The 20,257-nt window shown below is 42.3% G+C and overlaps 3 protein-coding genes across 4 annotated transcripts in view; 2 read left to right on the forward strand and 1 right to left on the reverse strand.

Annotated features, from left to right (window-relative positions):
- The first annotated feature begins 1,831 nt into the window (after positions 1-1,831).
- Positions 1,832-7,610, forward strand: LOC108027864 (uncharacterized). Its single transcript, XM_017099474.3, has 3 exons — positions 1,832-1,934; positions 3,869-4,001; positions 6,582-7,610. The coding sequence occupies exons 2-3, from the start codon at positions 3,869-3,871 to the stop codon at positions 7,142-7,144; spliced, it is 696 nt and encodes a 231-aa protein (XP_016954963.1). The 5' UTR covers positions 1,832-1,934; the 3' UTR covers positions 7,145-7,610.
- LOC108027646 (U2 small nuclear ribonucleoprotein auxiliary factor 35 kDa subunit-related protein 2) lies at positions 7,607-9,572 on the reverse strand. 2 transcript variants are annotated; one of them, XM_044094214.2, is made up of 5 exons: positions 9,523-9,572; positions 8,646-9,464; positions 8,233-8,336; positions 7,956-8,112; positions 7,607-7,893 (listed from the first exon to the last, which is right to left on the reverse strand). In XM_044094214.2, the coding sequence occupies exons 1-5, from the start codon at positions 9,534-9,536 to the stop codon at positions 7,626-7,628; spliced, it is 1,362 nt and encodes a 453-aa protein (XP_043950149.1). In that variant the 5' UTR covers positions 9,537-9,572; the 3' UTR covers positions 7,607-7,625. The 2 variants fall into 2 exon arrangements, with proteins under 2 accessions (XP_043950149.1, XP_043950151.1); XM_044094216.2 differs by having other exon boundaries at positions 7,879-7,893; positions 7,956-8,082; positions 8,205-8,336; positions 9,523-9,559.
- Positions 9,573-10,264: 692 nt separating this feature from the next.
- LOC108027888 (neural cell adhesion molecule 2) overlaps positions 10,265-20,257 on the forward strand; it is a 68,852-nt gene continuing 58,859 nt past the window's right edge. The window contains exon 1 of the mRNA XM_017099506.3: positions 10,265-10,665. Coding sequence (XP_016954995.1) covers positions 10,623-10,665 — 43 coding nt within the window. The 5' untranslated portion in view covers positions 10,265-10,622. The remainder of the gene's footprint in view (positions 10,666-20,257) is intronic.

A 20,257-nucleotide genomic window follows, 5' to 3' on the forward strand; every position in this document is an offset into this window, starting at 1 on the left:
CGCTGTTTTAGGCAGTCATAAAACTAATTAAATACCACTTCAGGTCCGAGATCTTGTGACTCAACGTTTTACCCGTTTTAGAGCCAACTTTGATCTCCGCGTGATCTCTGCGAATTTCGTGGAAAGGGCTTTTTCACTTCCTTAAAAGCCTTATCCTTGATCTGCGTCACCAACCTTCGTGTCAGTTCCCCAACCGAAAGTTTCCCCATCAGACGGGTATTTTTTGTATCTTTTTTTGCAAGATGAACTTAACACCGGCCAGCTAAATATGTAATTAATTTGATGCTAGTGCTAATCTGTTGGCCCAACACAATTCACGGCCCAAACCTCTGCACATGGCGCCCCCCAAGGCAAGTGACTGCGGCTCTATTAATAAGGCTAATTAAAATATGCAAGAGGGCGGGATGGGGGCATTTGGGGGAAGACCCATGCTGCGAGACAGAAGCGGGAATTGGAGCTCGACCACGCCTTTTGTGAGCGCCAGCGCATTCGAATCCGCTTTCAAAATTAGTTCGCTATTAAACACAGCACTAAGTGGCAAACAAAAGTGCCACCCAAACAAACGTCTCCGAAAAGCATCTTCATGGTCAATTATCAGCCAACAGAAATATGACAGACTGAAAAAATCACAAGTCAAAAGAGCGGCCGGGCTAAACATTTGAGCTACACAAGAGCCAAGGAGGTCTTGAATCCAGTTGAAATGTCAAGTTGATGATGACAATTAAACAAGATTAGCGACTTGAACTTGCCCCCCAATCTAAAGTGATGCATTTTGAAAGAGTTATTTTTTTTACCCCAAAAACAGGGGTGGAATTAAGCAGGGAGAGGTGGGGGATTCACTCGCAAAATCACACTAAATAAATTACATAATCAAGCGATCAATTTGCATATTGATGAGCGAAAATAAAAAGCAAACATAAAACTTTTCAAGAACAACCTCAGATCCGGCTGGCACCGCCAAGCACTCTCTAGACTTTGTTTCTGTTGTGTGGGGGGTGTTGTTATGTGTGATGGCCGATGTGTACCAGGCGATCCTTTCCCCCAATCGCCGCCAGTTCATTCACATGGCAATTAAAATACAGAAACAGAAACAGAAACCGAGTTTGTAAATGGCAGAAGCAACGAAGAAAAACCCATCGAACCGCTTTTGGCTGTTGATTTTTTGAACGCGTGCGTGGGGCAGAGCGCGGAAGCCCAATCATCGGCGGTCTTTAATGGCATTTCGAAAGGCTTTTCAAGATCAAGGCCTGAAAAAGAAGACAAACACTTCGTCAAAAATTGATATATGAAGCTGGCCGAGCGGTGATGGATGCCAGCGCGGCGGTTCGAAAAGTGTTTTCATAAAAACATTTCGAAATAACAAAAAAATCGAACAACAACACAGAGAGCTCGAGTTTCTAGTGCCTGGCACTGGAGCAACAACTACTTAATGGATCTGCGGCTATAAAAGTTATCAAACTACAGTTTTAGACGGAACAATAGATTGAGAAGTTGCTTTAAATAAAAACTAAATAAATAAGAGGACTGGAAGAAGGTAGAAAAAACGAAAAAAGGGGGGAAAAAAGAGGAGAACGAGGGGCGAACATAAATATTTATAGACAAAAGTTGTCGTTGTCTAAAGATGTTCTGAGCAGCTCATCTCGTTGCTTTTGGTTTTATATTTGTTATATGGCTATATGGGATATGCGGCTATATGGCGGGCGCTGCCAAAGCTTCGCTGCAGCAAAAGTTGCGGCCAGCGTCGCCGCCGGCCGCGCAGTCGCAGCTTTTCAAAGCTGCGGAGAGCTGAAGTTCGACTATAAAACAGTTTGCTGCTGCCAATTGACTTTTGTTTTCGTTTGCGTCTGGTCTCGTCTGGTTGTCTGCTTGGACAATTCGGCGACTACAGTATAGAAACCGTGCTGTGCAGTGTTATTCCAAATAGCAAAGCAAAGGTAAGCAGCAGAGCTCCGCGTCCAAGGATATATACAGTGTGCTATACTTGTGTGCGGACAATCGAAGGACTACCCCCAAAAGTGCAAAGCCATAAAATGTGTCGAAAACCATAATCATAAATTGTACAAAAAAATATCGAGTGCTGTGAGCTGTTCAAGGATATGGAAACCTGAAAAATCCGAAATCCAATGGAAAATATACGACAAATTTCCGCTCAGAACTGGCAAGACCTGAATCGAAGAGAACTAAAGCGGATGGAGGGTCTTTAGAAAACGAGTTCGTTGCCTAAGTCTTTCTTTTGAGACCCAACTAAAAAAAGATCGTTGCTTAAGTCTTTCGTTTAAGAACTTGTACAGAAAAAGTTCGTTGCCGAAGTCTTTCGTTTTAGAACTTGTACAGAAAGAGTTCGTTGCCTAAGTCTTTCGTTTCGGAACCTATAAAGAAAAAGTTCGTTGCTTAAGTCTTTTGTTTAAGAACTTAACTAAAAAAAGTTCGTTTCCTAAGTCTTTTGTTGCCACTCAGTAAACGTTCGTTGCCCAAGTCTTTTGCTCTACGAATTTTCAAATGTTAAATTAAATTACAAAATATTTCTGAAAATATATTGTTTGCGCAATGGTGCACAAAAACGTTTCCATCACCCATAACCCCTCGGAAGAAAAGCCCGAAAAGAGAAACAGTCGATAATGCACAAAGCCCACTTGGCCTGTAATTTGCCCGCTGGCATCAAAGGGCACTGAGCTCTCCGTAGGTGTATAATTAAATGCCTCATCAGCGCGTCGGCTGATTGATTAACATGCATGAAACAAGAAATGGACAAAGCGCTGATGGACAAGTTACAAAACGCAGCAGGCGAACAAACAACTAAGATAAAGTAGCCACCAGAAATACATACATACACCTTCATTTGTCCATGTTTCCCAACGGCCGAAGTCTTCGCGTTGGAAATGTCGCTGTCGAAAATGAAATCAATACTTCGAAATCCACTTTTCATTATGTATTGTTACCAAATTAGGCGCTGACCGCTGATAAGCGGTGGGTCGTTAATGATTTATAGTTGCCAAATCAGCGGACGGCAGGCGATCAAATAAATGCTGGCGATAAACAACACACCGAGCGACACGCAATCGCCGCCCGGATCGAATCCAATTAATATGCAACAATTTCAAGCTGCGATCGGATTTAATCCGATCCGATGCGAATTGCATTAGCATAAGGAGGAAGAAATGAAGAAACGGCTGCGAAAACAGGCTTTCAGCTCGAAATTGAAATTGAAATGCTAGCCGACGTGGAAGGTTCTAGCCGAAGACACGCAGCGGCCCATAGAGCTGGAAGCGCCGAGGAAGAGCAGGCGATAAAAAGTCAATAAAACCAGTTAAGGTCAGGCCATGCTGCTTGTGTAATCAACATGCTTGCTGCAGATGCTAAATACATTTTTATTTATGAATAATGTGATGTGCTGACGCCAATGTTGATGCTAAAGCCGATGCTGATCACGTTGCCGCCGCCAGCCGCTGCGCCACAATAAAAATGAAAATGAAAATAATAAAGTCTCAAGTGTCGTCGATCGCTGCGATGGCATCGCTTTGGTAGTCAGTGTGGCACTGTGTCAGTGGCCGCCGGGGGCAACCGGTTGCGCATCCTTGACATAAAAAGCGATCTCGATCTGGCACCATCGGCAGCGGCGCAGCGATCAGCTTACATCTTTTGCCTCGGCCACACGAAAATTTATACGAAATTGCGTATACGCAAGATGGGCCTCAGAGCCGGGGTGGCGCACAAAAGGGCGCGGCGTCTTTATCGCCCGCTAATCGTGTACGAATTTATGTTAATGACAACGTGTTAACAATTTGCATATCTATATCGGAGTACCTGTTACTTGCCAAATCGCATTGTGTCTCATTAACCATTTGTGTTTTTCTCTTTTGGCTTGCAGATGAAAGTCACCCTGGCAATAGCGACTTTCTGCGTGGTGATGGCCTGCAGCCATGCGGCCAGAACCACCACGACCACAGCGACCAAGCCGGGTCGCTTCCTCTCACTGCCCGTGCCCGCCAAGTGCGCCAGCCGTAAGTATTTCCCCTCATAAGCCCCCGCACCCGCACTCAAGCCCCATCCATTCCCCCAATGGCGAAAAGTAAAAGTGAGGAATGTGGCGAGAATATTAAGCGGTTGCCTCGCAGCTGCGATTGCCAAGTTTGCACTTGAAATTGTTTGGCAACAAGACGTGTGGGTGTAACCACAACGGCCGAGGGGTTTTGGCTGAAGGTCGCCGACGCGAGCGCCAGCTTATGCTCGCCCATAGTTTCAACTCGCTTTCTTTGCCCGCCTTTTTCGTAAACAAATTGCATTTATTAAAAAAATATTTGTTTTCCTTTTTCAATTCAAAAAGTATTAAAAAGGATTGCCGTAATTATTAGTTGGATTTTAAAATATTACTAGGCATATTATAGGAAATATAATGATAATGACAAATGCTTCTTAAATGTCTTCTTACAAATGGCTAGAATTCAAAGTATTCTATTTTTTAAAGTAGTGGAATCAAGATTCCGGAAAATTCCAAAAAATTCCTATTTAAAAATACCTATAATGTTCTTTTTGTTAACTAAATGGTTATTCCTATAAAGGCTAACAAGTTTTCAAATAAAAGATTAATTTAAATATATGTAAATACAAATATAACCCAGTTAGGCGGTCTCAGAGCATATTTTCCCCCTTTTTAATACTTGTCCAGTCAAAAGCAATTATAATTCCTCTGCTCTAACTAGACTTAATCTCTTGATTGCAAAATCAAAAGGGGTTAATCCGTAAATAGTCCAGTTGAGGTGGGTTTTCCTCATCGATTCCGCCGGCAATTGCCGCTGCCAGTCATCGCCTGAGATTACGAACATTGCATCAGGGCCCAGAGTTCGGGTTAGAGCGGGCGAAACGCCTGAACAATAGCATCATCGCTGCATATCCGGTACACTAATGAACACTTTGCAGTTATTGCTAATTAGACAAACCCTAACTCACACTCACCTACACCCGTATGGCCAGCACACACACTGGGCCGCCAAGCCAAAGCCGTTAAACATGCAACTTAATTTTGGGGCGTCACCGAGAGTTGCATATCCAGTTTTGATTTTGTTATTTTTATTATTTTTGAGCCAGTGCCGTTGGCAGCGATTTAGATCGTTCATCTCTTAGAAATTTCCAGTTATACAAGCGCAACTTTTTTAGGTCTGGCTCCGAATAGTTAAATCACCTGATTAACTATTCAGACTTAATTACCTTTTGTAGACAACTCTCCCAGGCGTGCAGTCGCCCGATAATTAACATTCGAAAACGGTTTGGTTTTTCTAAGTCACTGCTGAAAGATGCCAATCGCCAAGCCCGGGGCATGCAGCACCGCCGGGATAATTATGCAAGTTTCGGTTAGGAAAATATACAGACGAGCTGGATATACCCCCCTTATTGATCGCCTTGACCCGCGCTCCAAAGGGCCAGAAATGTGAGGAAATTGCAAGCCGACAGCTGAAGCCGAAGCGGCAGCAAAGTAAATAATAATGTGCAAACAATGGCAAATAAGGCCATTATGCTGGCGACTTAAGCTGATTTGACGCGAGGCATTGGCGACGGGGGGCGTGGCAAGGGGGCAGTTGCAAAAGTGGCTAAAAGCGCGGCTAATGACGCGTGCCAACTGAGGCAACAGGCGGGTTTTTTTCTGCCGTGTTTCAGGGCGTGTCTCGGGGGGCGGACAGATCGCACACTGCGAAGACTTCCAAAGAGGCAGCTAATCAAATGGAAGCTGGCAGCTCGCTCAGGCGAAACAAGTTCGAGGATGATGGAGCTGAGCCGTTGGCCGGGGGTTCCCATTGTTCCTCGGCCCACAGAAAATCACAGAAAAAAATAGTAGCAAAAAATAAACAGAAAACCTTTTGACACCCAAGACAAAAGGAAAGCGGCAGGCGCAAAAAGAAGCATGCTGCATAAATTGCGCGGATTGCGTAACACGCTGCCACCGGGGAAGTTGTGTAAGGCCCGGGGCAGCTACAGATATACACCCGTGCATACACAGATACCTTTTATTTTTGGCGCTACTTGCTTTCGGTTTCGTTTGTGCCCATCATGGGGCAGGCCCCGAGACATTGCACTGGGCCGCCAGCCGAAGATGAAGATGAGGCTGCAGCGGCGCGGAGAACCGGTTGCCAGTGGCCACACCCACACGGCGAAAAATATATTGCCAAAACAAGCCATTAATCAGGCATACTCGTAGAGAAAAATGTCTGATTTTGAAGTTTATTTATAATGAAATTCATTTTGATTACAATTTTCTGGATAGGTTGCTTTACTTGGATTTACTATTGAAAATATAGGTACTACCATTAATCTTTGTGGAAAATATAAAAATATTGCGTTTATTATATTACCATTTTAAAAATAGTGCACATCTTTAAATTAATTCTAAGTTTTAGTTTTTTTTTAGTTTTTTAGATCAATTTGTTTTTTATGCATGTTGATTTTCCAGTTCGTATGAGCCCAATCTTATAAGTTATCACAGACAAGGAATTTTTTAAAGAATTATTTAAAACCCACCCTTTTATTTTCCCCAGTGCAATCCCAATAGCTCACTCCCACTCACCGACTTTCTCTTTGCTGACCCACAGGTCCCAAGGAGTTCTCCTACCGCGGCAAAAACATGTTCCTAACCTCCCACGTGCCCGCCCTGGCCAACAAGAAGGTCGACTGGCTGGATGGCCGCAACCTGTGCCGCGAGTACTGCATGGACCTGGTCGCCCTGGAGACCCAGGAGAAGAACAACCTGATCTTCCGCGTCATCCAGCAGAACGATGTGCCGTACATCTGGACGGCCGGCCGTATCTGTGACTTTGCCGGCTGCGAGAACCGTCCGGATCTGGAGCCCAAGACCGTCTACGGATGGTTCTGGTCCGCAACCCGCGAGAAGATCCAGGCCACCAACCGCATCCCGCAGGGCTGGGGCTACAACCCCTGGTCGCAGACCGGACACAAGAAGCGCCCGCAGCCCGACAACGCCGAGTACGACATCAACCAGACCAAGGAGCAGTGTCTGTCCGTCCTGAACAACGTGTACAACGATGGCATCGCTTGGCACGACGTCGCCTGCTACCACGAGAAGCCCGTCATCTGCGAGGACAACGAGGAGCTGCTGCGCTACGTGGCGGCCACGAATCCCGGAATCCGTCTATAGAGCGGTTCGCTGGGCCTTCGCTGTGTTTGCCTAATTTTAAAGCTACTTATTATAATATTCCTTTAAACGACTTTTTGTATAATTTTTGTTTGTATGTGTACGACGAAAACGGAAGAAAGCAAGACAAATAGACTTTAGAATTTACAATTTCCGACCTTACCTTACCGCCTACGCCTACTGTCATCACTACCCACTCCCACCAGCACCCAAACCTCTTCACTTTCTCCTTTCGAAACTGCCAATTTTACGCGTAGAATTCCATTCCGTTGTAATCAATTGAGTCGTTTTCAGATCGCACCTTAAATATTTATAAGCAATCTTAAATTGCGAGTGTATCTCTGCTGACCCTCTGACTTTCATCCAAGCAAGAAATTCGGAATCTCCTTAGTATTTTATTTGAGACACTCATGTTTTGCCCACAAAGAGATTGAATAAAATTTTGTAAAGATCCCATAAAAAAACTTAATTAATACCTTGGTTTTTATTGGCGATGTGGGGTTGTGGAGTTCTGATATCTATTCGATCTGTGATCGACATAGGAGAAGTCCGTGGAGCTGCGGTTTCTTCTAGAAACTTCATCACGATTTGATCGTTTTCTTGACCTGGAATGGTACTCCGACTGGTGGTACTTGAGATCTTGTCTTCTGTTTGAGTTTTTAAAGCTGTTGCTTGATTCTTTGGAGTTCAGCTCCATTTCAGGGCTTTCTGACCAGCGCCAGTTCCTGCCACGCTCGTTCTGGTCATCCCAACTGAAAAAAGGTTAAATATAAACAATATTTTAAAAAGAAAATATTTAAATGAAATATTCTACCTGGGCGGCTTGGCATTAGGAGTTCGACTAGGGCGTCGATCCACTTTTGGAGTCGATGTGATCTCCAGTTCCGTGTTGAACAGGTTGTTCGGATTGCGAAACAAGTGCAGATATCCGCAGCCGTTACCTTTGGGACATTTACGTGTTAAGGACAAACCTTTAAAAGCCACAGATTGTGATAAAGAAAATGGCATTAAAATAAATATATGGGTCTATCAACAGAGTGAATTATGGTTTGTCAAAGGATACGGCTCTTCTTGGCATGCAGCTCACGTACCGCAGACTGCGCCACGCCAGGTCTTCAGGTTGGAGAACTCCACGTTCAGGCGCTTGGAAGCATAGTAGCGACCCTGGAGGTTGGTAAAAGCGCGAAGAGCGGATCTGAAAAAGAATTATAAGAACTTAAAAATATAATAATATAGAAAAGAGTTACATCAGGGTTAGTCATAACAAACATTTATACTCAAAGTAATTACTAATTAACTAAAGAAAATAACATATTGTTAAATTGTTGAGAACGGGTAACACTTAAATGTATGATTTATATGGCATTATTACAATGAAAACTTTGGGAACTAGGCTTCATGTAAAAAAGATTTGAATATTATAAACATTTGCATATAAACTACTGAACTAAACAATGCATAACTTAATTTAATAATAATAATTGTGGTAGACTCCCAGACAAACCGCTCATTAGTGTACTCCACGAAGACGTGACCCCTGAGGTGTTCCAGCGTGTTGCGCACCGTTCGGAAGTTGACGATGGTGCCAAACTTCTCCAGCTCCTCGACGGCATCGTAGAAGAACTCGTCGTAGTCGCTGCGCAGATCCTGTTCGGTCAGTTCCAAGTGCTCCTCCGCAGAGGAGTACTCGGTGTCCGGCTGACGTCCCTGCAGCATGGAGTGGCTGAAGAAGTGTCGGATGAGGAGGATCCGGGCCAGCATCGGTCGTCGGTGGTTGAAGGTGCAGGCGTAACCGTATCGGCAGAAGTTGGTGCGGCTGAAGAATTCGCAGGGTCGTTCCTCCGGATGGGTGTCCATCACCCGTAGCAGGTGACTGGGGGGCTTCGCCAGCTGCGGGTTGTTCAGGTACTCGTTCATGCTCTCCATCATGGCATCGAACTCGGCTGCAGCCTTGGCCGACTTCCTGATCTCCTCCTCGCGCTGTTTTCTCTGCATTTCCTCCCGTTCTGCTCGTTCCTTAGCTTGTTCCCGCTGCAAACGCTCCACCTCCTCTTGCTCCTGGCGTCTTTTGGCCTCGTCTAGCTGGAACTGCCGCTGGGCAATGGCTTCCCGCCGCAGCCAGGACTCCTCCGCCTCCTGGCGCTCCCTTTCCTCGGCCAGGCGCTGGAATTCCTCCATTTCCCGCTGTTTCTGCAGCCATTTCTGGTACTCCGGCTGCAAAAGTCTCTGGTTTTCCGCCTCCTCCTCCAGTTTGTCGCGCTCCTTGGCCTGTTTCTGGCGACGCCGCTTCCTCTGATGCTTCTTGGTCAACTTTCTCCGCGCTCTTTTTGTTAATAAACATTAGTTTAATTTTATAATAAAGTATTTAAATAGTTATTTACCTTTTTCCCGGCATTTTTGTTAAATCAAAACATTGGATTTTAGAGAGCAGCTGGAACGCAACTATGAGTTTTATAAATAATACCGTACTCGTTATATTTAAAAATACCGAAAAACACCATATTAGCTGAGTTTGTTGTTTCTTATTGTTTTAATTGATCAAATTCTGAATCCTATAAATTGTAATATCTATTGAGATGTGTCCAGGTTTTCGGGTGTTTTCTAAAATGATTCGCGAACTTCGTAATTTTTAAATTGACTTTATTGCAATGTATCTATAAATATGAGGTTTTTAAAAATATGGTTTGTGTCCAGGCTTTAGTAGCTTTTACCACTCTTGAATTCGCCCTCCTAAAAACAGTTATGAAGGTGCGCGCACACTGAAGAGGTGCGGTGCGGTGCGGTGCGGTGCGGCGCGGCGTGTTTTTTCGCATCGCTTCAGCCCGCGCGCAACTTAAAGCTTTCAAGGTTTGAGAATGATATTCAATCTAAAAACTGTCAGTTTTTTTTATGTACATTATAACACCAAGTTTCATGCATCGCATTTGTATACCATTCTAATGTATGGTAAGTAAGCTTCATACGCTATAAAACCAAGTTTCAGCAATCGGACATTATATTTATAGCATTCTGTTGTGTGGTGAGTTCACACCGAGCTTTCGCGTTCCCCTCATTTTCGAGCTCAACTTAAGGCGAATGTATCTTGTCGAACTGAGCTTTGTTGCTGCCACATGTATCCGCGAGTGCCGAAGATGCGAAAAAAAATCAAATTCAGTGATAAAGCAAAATTCGTGCGCGTTGGTTCACCTACACTTCGTGTCCCCAGAGAAAGCGCTCGCCGTCTCGCTCTCTCCGGCTAAGCGCGACTCGGGAACTCTCTGCCCTTCGCACTCGGATCGCCGTGCTCAGCTCAGCAAATATTCGAAGCTGCAGAACCGAGTCAAAACAATTGAAGTGGAATTCTCGCGGCACAATTTGATATTAGATAAATGAAATAATTCACGCCGCTGGCACTTTGAACGTGTAATCAGGTCACAGGAATTTCAACGGGGCCATTTTGATAGTAATAATAGAAATTCATAATCGCCGTGGTGTCCTCGCAATGCAACTAATTGGATTTATAGTGAATTTGGCAGCCCTAACAGGTGAGTGACTCCCTGCACAGGGAAAAATATAAATGTTTTAAATACAACACACACTTTTGATAACCTTTTCTGAGGGCAAAAACATGCAAACAAGAACAAAGCTTTTTCAAGTGATTAAAATACTTTTTTCGGTAATCCATATGAAATATAAAAAAACTAGTGACGATCGCACCTTTAACTCGCAAAGGTTCTGATATCAACATTTGTGCCGAAAAAGTATAATTCGATTCACTAATTAAAAACACAAATATAAGGAAAAAATCTGAATAAAAGTGTATTTACTTAATACATTTTCGTTACAAAATTTGTAATCAGAACTTTTTTTTAAGCTGCCTTTGTCACTGGTTCTTCTTACCTTGTTAAAAGGTGTTTTTTTTACAAAATTGTACAAAATCTATTCATTTTATAGTTTTTGTTTTTAAATCTAGATATTTAGTATACATGACAGTTTTTTATGCTTAGCTTAATTACCATTTAGTTTTTTATTGTTTTTTTTATTTTATTTAATTTTAAACTTATTTTTTATTTTATTTGGTAGCTTAGAAAAAGGACGATCTAGTTTGTAAGAAAATGAACATTTTTATAAAGTATCTAATGCAAGATATACATTTTCTATTTCTGAATAAAAACCTTTCAGTGCCATATCCCATGCTAGTTTAATATTTTTCAATGGGAGTAATGACCCCATTTTTGGTTTCAGTATGACATTGGTTGAGGTAACACCATGGTTTTTCCGAGGGAATGGGACTGGGCGGTGGGGGCGCGCCCTTCCGAGTTACGTTCTGCGTTTTATTTTCGGTCTCATGGACAACGTTTTATGATGTTCTTGGCTCGCCGACGGACAGTTACGAGCTTCAGTTTCATTCATAATGTGGTTGTTGTGGTTCTTCTGCCGCCCGGTCGTCGTCTTCCTCTTCATGTCGTTACGAATTTATCAATATTTGCTGTCGGTATTTAGTTTTCTAGCTCAAGTGTCTCGTGGCTAATAGAAAATCGATGCTGGCACATTGTTGCACATTTGGCGGGGCTTATAAGTATCTCGAAGATAGGAAAGTATCTCGAAGCGCTGCAGCTCTTTTTGTAGTCTCTTTTTCTATTTTTTGAAGTCGATGTCAGTCAACGATGTTTGCTCTTAGTCTTTCGATCAATTTCCACTGCCTAAAAGCCGTCTGAGGGGGTGTTAAGTCCCTCTTGAATGGCATTTCCATGGCCTGCCACATGCCGCTGATTCTGCTTGTGATTGTGATTTTCCATGGGAGACCATTTGCCATTTGCCAGGGTCCTTCTCTCCGGACGACACTTCAATCTGCATGCCCCACATTTATGTGGCGCTGCGTTTTTGGCTCTTCTGCTGCTCGACTTTCTTTGATTTCAGCCCGGCCACTCGTTCACCACGAGTCGTCCTTTTTCTCAGCCCTTTCCGCACTCTGCCTGGGTCCTTGCAAATATTTAATTTAAGCCTGCTGACATCTCTCGCCGAAGGGTATCCACGCTTTTTGTCGCTTCTGGTTGCCACATAATATGGCTACAAGCTTCACTTAGAAAATTAAAGAAATAATATTTACTTAAACTGTGGAAGAGGTTGTAAGGAGTTCTTTGAGAATCGGTATAGGTAGTCTGGATTTTATCTTATTACTGATATATCCGAGATATCATTGCTATTAATCATATAAAAATATATAACTTTTTAATATAATAGAATGTAATCTTTGCTCCCGATTTATTATCAATATTAGGATATATAGAAAATAAGCTTTAAGTTATAAATATAATATGAAGAGTGTTTTATTTTAACGAATTCATTTGTATGTTTATTCCACAATTAAATCTTCTTATACAGTACTATATTATGAATTATTTTAATACAAATAAATCCCCAACCCCAAATGAGTGAACTCGAAATTCGCCCTCTGAAATCCTTTCACTTCGCCTTTCTTCCGAGTATATCCGCTGCATCTGCACTTGCTTTTATCTCTGGTAACTGGATCCTTTTGCGCCGGACTCCGTTCATTTCTGTTGCCCTGCCCCACTTGCGGTTTTGTTTAATTACGCATATTACTCCGCCTTTCGCCGCCAGTGTCATTCCATCCCGATCCCTGCCCCCACACCCATTCCCCTTCCATACACCGCATCCCAACTGACTCCGAGCCATCCACAAGCCGACACATCTCCATATTCCCAGGGCCCGTTGCTGTTTCTGTTGCTGCGGTCACTTACTGACGGGGGGACGAGTGTCTTTGGCCGGATCTCTTGAGGCTTGTCAACGGCAGGGGAGAACTTCCGGAGACGTTGGACGCTGTCGAGTTGTCCTGCGGTCGCCCCGGGCTCGGGCTTCGCATTGTCAAGTGACCGACTGCCTCGATTTGACCAACTGGCTTTGAGGATGACACTCAGCTCGCAGCCAACCGATGCCAAATCGGGCCTGGTTAATTACTTTGCTAAGTGCTGCTGCTGGTCATGCCCCTAGCCCGTGGGGACGTCCTCCCTTCGAGCCGTGTCCGTCTCGAATTTGTCATATTTGCAGAGTAAATTCCACAAAATAAAATCAATAGAAGCCTGCAGCAGCGGCGGCAATCATTAATTATACAAACGGCCGCTGACGCTGCTGCTAATGAGGTAAAGTGTCGACAGCAACGCCCCGGCCGAAAGAGCGTGCCATTACTTTTGGCCGGCACTGTGCGCCGTCCTCTGCGGGTGGGTGTGCACTTTTAATTGAGGGAAAGGTCAGCGCCGCATCGATTTTAATGCAAAACGAACCGGCAACAAATCAGCGGACACTAGACCTGCTCCACATAAAACGCCGGGGGAATTTGGAGCAATTATCTAATTTCGCTGGGCCATCTGTGGAGCTGGAAATTTATTATATTCCGCTCGAGGGAGCCGTTTAAATAATTTAATATGCTAGTCTCAGGGGCTTAAAAATTGCATAAATCAGAGTGAAACAAAAACAGCAGCATTATATTTATAAAATATTACCTGGCTTCCTGTTACGATATTATATATCTGCTGTGTTTTTGTTTAACCATTATAAGTAAAATAATCTATTACTTTAACCAAAACTAAATATATCGCAGCATACTTTAGGGGAATATTTTTATTGTGGTGATTTTAATTTGAGTATATTCACATTATATTTTCCAAATTACAAGCTAAATCAGAATCTACTGGGATATCACTCTTAATACAATGTGCAGTGGGCGGTGGGGACAAGGGTTAAGGGCCGAGGGGTGTTAGTTGTAGGCGTGGATACATGCCCACGCATGGTTCGGCGCTGGCGATTCAATTTAGTTTGCCACTTAACCCCAGAGTGCCCCACGCGGCGGTTGGGCCGCCACCTTTAGCTCTCGCGCTGCCCGGAGGGCGGACTCGCTGCAAAGCATGATAAATTGCCACTTGACTTTGCATATTTGCGCTGTCAACGGGTCGTGAAAAGGGTGATGAAAGAGATGGAGTTTGGGGAGACAAATCCGATGCACTGGAAAAAATTAAACATTCGTGATAATGCATTTCTTCAAAATCGAAAAGAGTCTCCCCAAACAACATTTTAGCATCTAGACCAAGCAAGGTTTTCAAACAACCAAGATCTTTTATCACAATCTTATATTTTATTATCAGATATTTATTATAATTTATAATATTTATTTATTTGATAAATATTTGTATATTACGAATTCTTATAATGATTATTTTATAGAAAAATCTTTCTAAAATAAGATATCTCGGATTTTTTTAAATGCTTAGCTTAAAAAAATACAAATTTAAGAAATATAAAAAAGATATATTATTTTGGGTTTTTTTTTAAGTTTCACCCTATTCTTTCCAGTGCACCTCTCCATCATCGGCAGCCACAAAACGTTCTTAACTCACTTGCTCTCACTTTATTGTTGTCCATTGAATTTGTTCAACTTTTGCCGGGCGTCCGAACTTTGACTTGTGCTGAAGTTTTCCGCTTTCCGAATTCCGTATTCCGTGTGTGTTTGAAGGTGGTGGAGAGATACAACCTCATCAGCCTTGGCACCATTTAAGTTTTCGGCAACCACGTGGCGAGGAACTGGCCAAGACCATTGTGTGGATCGGGTGTTCCATTTAACTGACACTTGCAAAAGTGTCCTGTCATCCGTCCCAGCTCCTCCAGGCCACCGCCTCCAGCCCTCAGCAAACCTCCCCCTCAACCCACTGCCATGTCATGTCCCCATTTTCATTTTTCGCCTCCATTTTGCATGCATGATTTTGGCCATCTCCTTTTTTGTGTCACTTTCTGTGCGCCATAAGTATTCGTTTTGTTATTATTTTTAAAATCCGACAAGCACTCCACGTAGAGTGGCTGTCAGGTGGTGTCGAGTCCTGCATTTTAGTGTGCCACTGACACCACGCTCCCTGATTTCCCATCACATATTTTTTTGGCCGCGAATCGCGGCATGAATAATTACTATGGCCAGTTTGCCCCGGGGTCGTGGTTGAACTCAATTTGTTAACACCCGAAATGTATTGGATCTGATTCGAATTTGGTGATTTTTCAAAAGGGGTTGCTGGGCAGTAAATTTAAGTTAATTGGGATTTAAATTGGAGCAGCAGTTGTGGTTATTTTGGGAATTTAATTGCTAAGTTTGTTAACGATTTTTTGGGAGAATTTAATGAAAAAGTGGTATATTAATTTGTAGATTTGATTAGATTTGAAATCTCTTGTTGTCTCCAGTAATATTTAATTTAAATTAGAGCAGCAGCATTATAGGATTTGCATTTCTAAAATTGTTATGTTTTTGGTTGAATATTTACATTTTTCTGTGAAAATATTTCATTTATTAGAGCCTTCAGTTAATGGCTTAACTTTAGTTCTAGAAAATGTTAGCTATTATAATCCATTTAAATTGAAACAGCAGCTGAATAACTATTTTTGAAATGTTTTTTTTACCAACCCATCATTTTCCTCTAAATGTTTAATATGGGTCTTGAAAATGGCTAACTTTTATGGTCTCCCATTATATCGGAGTGGCCAAACAAATTAATGTCAAGTGGGAGTCATAAATTGCACCTTATCAATAGCTACCCAAATATTTTTGAAGTAGTAAAAACAGAGACATGGGAAGGAAAAGGTAGATACTTCTGGAAAATCAATTTTCGCTGCAGCTATAAAAATACCAGAGCAACCGCCACAGTTCGTTTTTCAACTGGCATTGGTCTGGCTCTGGAATTCTGGGGTTGACAAATTCGAGTGCATCTCACCGAGGGCGACGAGCTCTGTGACATTCCAACAAATTGCTGTGGCAATTACAACGCACCGAGTCAAACGTCCAGAAATCATTGCACTTGCCACAGGGAAAACGCGGGAGCGACGGATAAATAAATGTACAACATTTGTAGTGCCTTCAATTTGGATGGTGTCTCGCTGCTTTGTTTATGATTTAATCAATTGCTCATTAATTAAATGCCTTTCAGCCTTTGTTCCAACATTTTTTTAGCCCCCTACTCAGAAAGCCGCAGGAGGGGACGACGATGATGTTTCAATTTATCATCAATTAACCTCTGACCCCGCCGGTCGGCAGAGCTAAACAATAGATATGATATGAATGACAGTCAGTCAGGCTTGCTGGGGGCTGTAGGCTGCAGAGCAAAAAATAGTTGGGTGGCAGTCAGGGGGAGAATCCATTCGATGCAGACATTGTGCAGCCCGGGGGCGTGGACCACTGTGATATAATTTAATTAAATGCTGAAAAGATATGGGCTTTTACCTACCCATGAAACACATGGCGATTTACAGGCGAATTTAATTGATGTTTATGCATGGCCTCCATTGAAATGAATTGCCCAAACACACAATCGCTTTCGGTTTTGCAGCGCAGCAAAAAGTATTGGCAAAAAATCGTTAATAATAATCGATTTGTGTGTGTTTTCAATCAGTGCAAATAAATAAACAGGAAAATCGTGTGCAAGGGCATTCCGCACGCATTCCGCCTGCACTCGCCAGGGAATCCGCATTTTAATCGCTCTTTTATGGCTCTCAGACCCACATTGGTTTTCAATTGTATTTCTTTTTCCGCTTTATACCTTAACACGGATTTATTTATTTGACAGTGAAAACGTTTATTAAAACACAAATGCTACCGAAAAAGCCGTAAACAAATTGCTGCGAAATGATCACTCTGTCAATATATTCTAAATGTATATTGGTCAACGTTTTTGCTGTGGCAGAATATAGCAAAAACTGTGTGATATGCATAAAATAAAACCATTCAATTAATTTTTAGAAAATATACAGGTAAATAAATATGTTTTTAAAGTATATCGAAAGCCTTTTGTGGTTCAAAGCAAATTCATTTTTAAATATTTTATAAAAATGAAATACTCATTTAATTAAATTCTATAAATAAATATGGTAAATAAATATAAAATCTTTAAATAAATATAGGTAAATAAATATGTTGTTAAAATATGTGTGGCCCAAAGAAAATAACTATTTAAGTATAATTTAACAAAATGTTTTAAAAATGAAAAAAACTGCGGCATAAAATATAACCAGTCAATTTAATTCCATAAATAAATAGGGGTAAATAAATATATTATTAAAGGATGTCCAGAGCCTTTTGTGGCCCAAAGCAAATACCTTTTCGAGCATAATTTACCAAACTGTTTCAGCGGCAGTTTCCACTTTGCATTTCCCGCTTTTCCGGGGCCTGCGAAAAAAGGCATTTTAAACTCTGCGGCCAATTTATGTGGCAACTGCGATTCGCCATGAATACAAAAAGCGCGGAGGCTGTACTTATGTGTATGCATATGTGATAAAAGGCAGAGCGACTCATAAAAAATGCACCACATAATGCCGCGTGACCCGGCCGAGGCACGCCCACATATATATGGGTGTGGGGGTGTATATACTCGTATAGTGGCCCCCTGAAGCCCCCAGAAAAAAAGTGAATGAAATAAATGCGCGTATTGTCTGACAACAGGGCGAAAAAAAAGTACAGGCAAGCGAGGAAATAAAGCGAAAAAGAGGGCCAACAGCAACAGAAGCTGATGAAGAAAAACTCCAAACCGACCGACAGTTATTATAGCCAAGTCTGCCAGACAAGTGTGTGTGGGTGGGCGGTGGTTAAGTGGGTGGTGGGACTGTGTGATGCTAACCTAGTTTATGACAGAGTTTAAATTATCCCTTTGTTTTTGCCACTGTGTTTTTTTCCGCTCCACAAACAAAGCCAAACGCTCGACTTCGAGCCGCGGCAGCCGACCAGGAAAAGCTGAAAAAAATGGAAAACAGTTGCACGCGGCTGTGTGTGTTAGCGGTTTTCTTTTGCAGGTCTGCGTTAATGGCGATTCTACCATCAAGAAATTGCATATTAATCAACTGAAGGCAGGCAGAAGGCTAAATTATGCAGGGGCTTCCAGGTGTTGAGGGGCGGTGATATCCTGTAATTAGACTATATTTTTAGAATAAAGAAGTATAAATGTTTATAGATTTATCCATATGTCATCGGTCTACCTTACAACACATCTGTCTATTTATCTAACTGTCTATCTGTTTATCTGTCTATATGTCTATGTGGGTATCTGTCTATCTAATTATCTATCTATCTATCTATCTATCTATATATCTATCTAATAGTATCTATATAACATATCTATCCATCTGTCATCGGTCTATCCTATAACATATTTGCCTATCTGTCTATTTATCTATCTGTCTATCTGTTTATCTTTCTATCTGTCTATATGTCTATGGGTCTATCTAATTATCTATCTATCTATCTATCTATCAATATATCTATCTAATCGTATCTATATAAACTATCTATCCATCTGTCTATCTGTCATGGGTCGATCTTATAACATATCTGTCTATCTGTTTATTTATCTATCTGTCTACCTGTCTGTCTGTCTATCTAACTATATATCAATCTATCTATCTTTCTATTTGTCCAATATTTGTCCTAAAAAAAAGTAAAATGTTAAATATAAAATTATATATAAACAGAAAAATATAAAATAAAATAAAATAAAGAAAAAACACAATATTTTGCTTATTCTTTGATACATTTTGAGGACACCCCAAAACTTTACTAGATAGATTTGAAATAATTTTTTTTTTTGAGTAGCATTTTACCAACTCCATTGTCAAATAAGCCCTTATCCCTCGAGGAGTATCATCCTTCATGGAGAAAAACGTTATGTACCTTTAATGACACACCGAATCGTGTGGCGCATTTGTGGCTTATGAGTTCTTCGCTGGGTGGATTCTCTAATGGTGTCCTTAACGAAGGCCAAGCAGATTTCGACACTGAAGTGGCTGTCGCCCGCTCGTCCATGCGACAGGTCTTTATGGCCACGCAATAAACACAAATTGCCTGTCATATGTGCGTTTTTGTGTAACGAGCTGGGAAAGTCGGGAAGCTCAGCCAACCAATTTGTTTCGCAGCCGGCTCTGCGTCCATCGAAAAGCGGTCAGTGGGCCTATGGCGCGGCTACGAGTGCCAGGAGACATACCATAAATCTACCGACCTCGGGGAGTGCTGCTGCTGGCCACAGGAGCAGAAGGCAACTGCGCACCATCCGCACCACTGACAATTGAATTTATTGAGCCGGAGTCTATCAATCAGTAAATACGAAGCCGCCTGAGTCCGCCATATTCCCGTTTCCCATTTTCCAGTTCCCATTTCCCATTCCCAGTCTTGTAATGACAGAGCCGTAAGAAGTGCGCCCTCGGCTTTTTTAAATTGATATTGCTTCGCTCTGCGAATAAATTCACTTGCCACAACACTTGAATAAATATCTCAGATATATTTAAAGACGAGATTGAAGGATTTTTTTTGAATGCATTCATTTTTCATATTGTCAGTTGCTTAAGAAAGAGGGAAGATCTTCTGTTTTTGTGCTGTCGAGAAACACACTAATAACTATATATATTTAGGGCTGCTAAATCCCTAAATCTACAATCCGCCTATTAAAAATTAATGATGTGCAGATAACTACCCAAAATGTACCTAATGATCGGCCTGCATAAGTTAAACCCTGTAGAAATAACCAGGGTAAACGGCTTAAATAATAAATAAGAAGCCTTAAGCAGCCCAAAACACAAGATTTCCATCCAATTAGGGAACTATTGGTCGAGAATTACCAACTGGGCATGAGGGGATAATGGCTCGTGTGTGAAATCCAGTGAAAACCGACCCAGAATTATGGCCAAAAGGGGCTCGTTTGAGACGGAATCTCGTTAGTAAGGCCCCGAAATATTATGTCTGGCACCTTGCCCCCCCAAAAACAAAAGCTAAGTGATGCAGAAGGGGTGTAGATCTTGCAAAGTAAGCCCAGGAGGAAACCATTCGGGACTGGCCATCTCATAACTGGCAGTGCACTTGTTGGCTGCCAACAAAGTTTGCGGGCCAGGCCTTAAATGTTTAATGAATTGCATTAGCCGGCGAGTGGACCGAAGTTTAGTCTAATTAAATGTGGTTCCCAACTTTGGCAACGACTCGACGGGGGGCGAGTGGAGTGGGGTGGAGGTGCCACGCCCCACTCCGGCAATTTGTCACTCTTAATGACTTGTCAGCGGGCGCCTGGACGAACATGTTGATGTTGCTGCTGCTGCACTGCGTCCCCCCAT

This window comes from Drosophila biarmipes, chromosome 2L (assembly GCF_025231255.1).
Source record: "Drosophila biarmipes strain raj3 chromosome 2L, RU_DBia_V1.1, whole genome shotgun sequence".
NCBI lineage: Eukaryota > Metazoa > Arthropoda > Insecta > Diptera > Drosophilidae > Drosophila > Drosophila biarmipes.

What these genes read in the sequence shown, in the direction of transcription:
- LOC108027864 (XM_017099474.3), top strand. Translation starts at nt 3,869, where the DNA reads ATGAAAGTCACCCTGGCAATAGCGACTTTCTGCGTGGTGATGGCCTGC. An exon ending in GCCCGCCAAGTGCGCCAGCC is followed by an intron (nt 4,002 to 6,581) that starts GTAAGTATTTCC and finishes GCTGACCCACAG; the next exon opens with GTCCCAAGGAGTTCTCCTAC.
- LOC108027646 (XM_044094214.2), bottom strand. An exon ending in CTGGCGTGGCGCAGTCTGCG is followed by an intron (nt 8,113 to 8,232) that starts GTACGTGAGCTG and finishes TGGCTTTTAAAG; the next exon opens with GTTTGTCCTTAACACGTAAA. An exon ending in CCTAATGCCAAGCCGCCCAG is followed by an intron (nt 7,894 to 7,955) that starts GTAGAATATTTC and finishes ACCTTTTTTCAG; the next exon opens with TTGGGATGACCAGAACGAGC.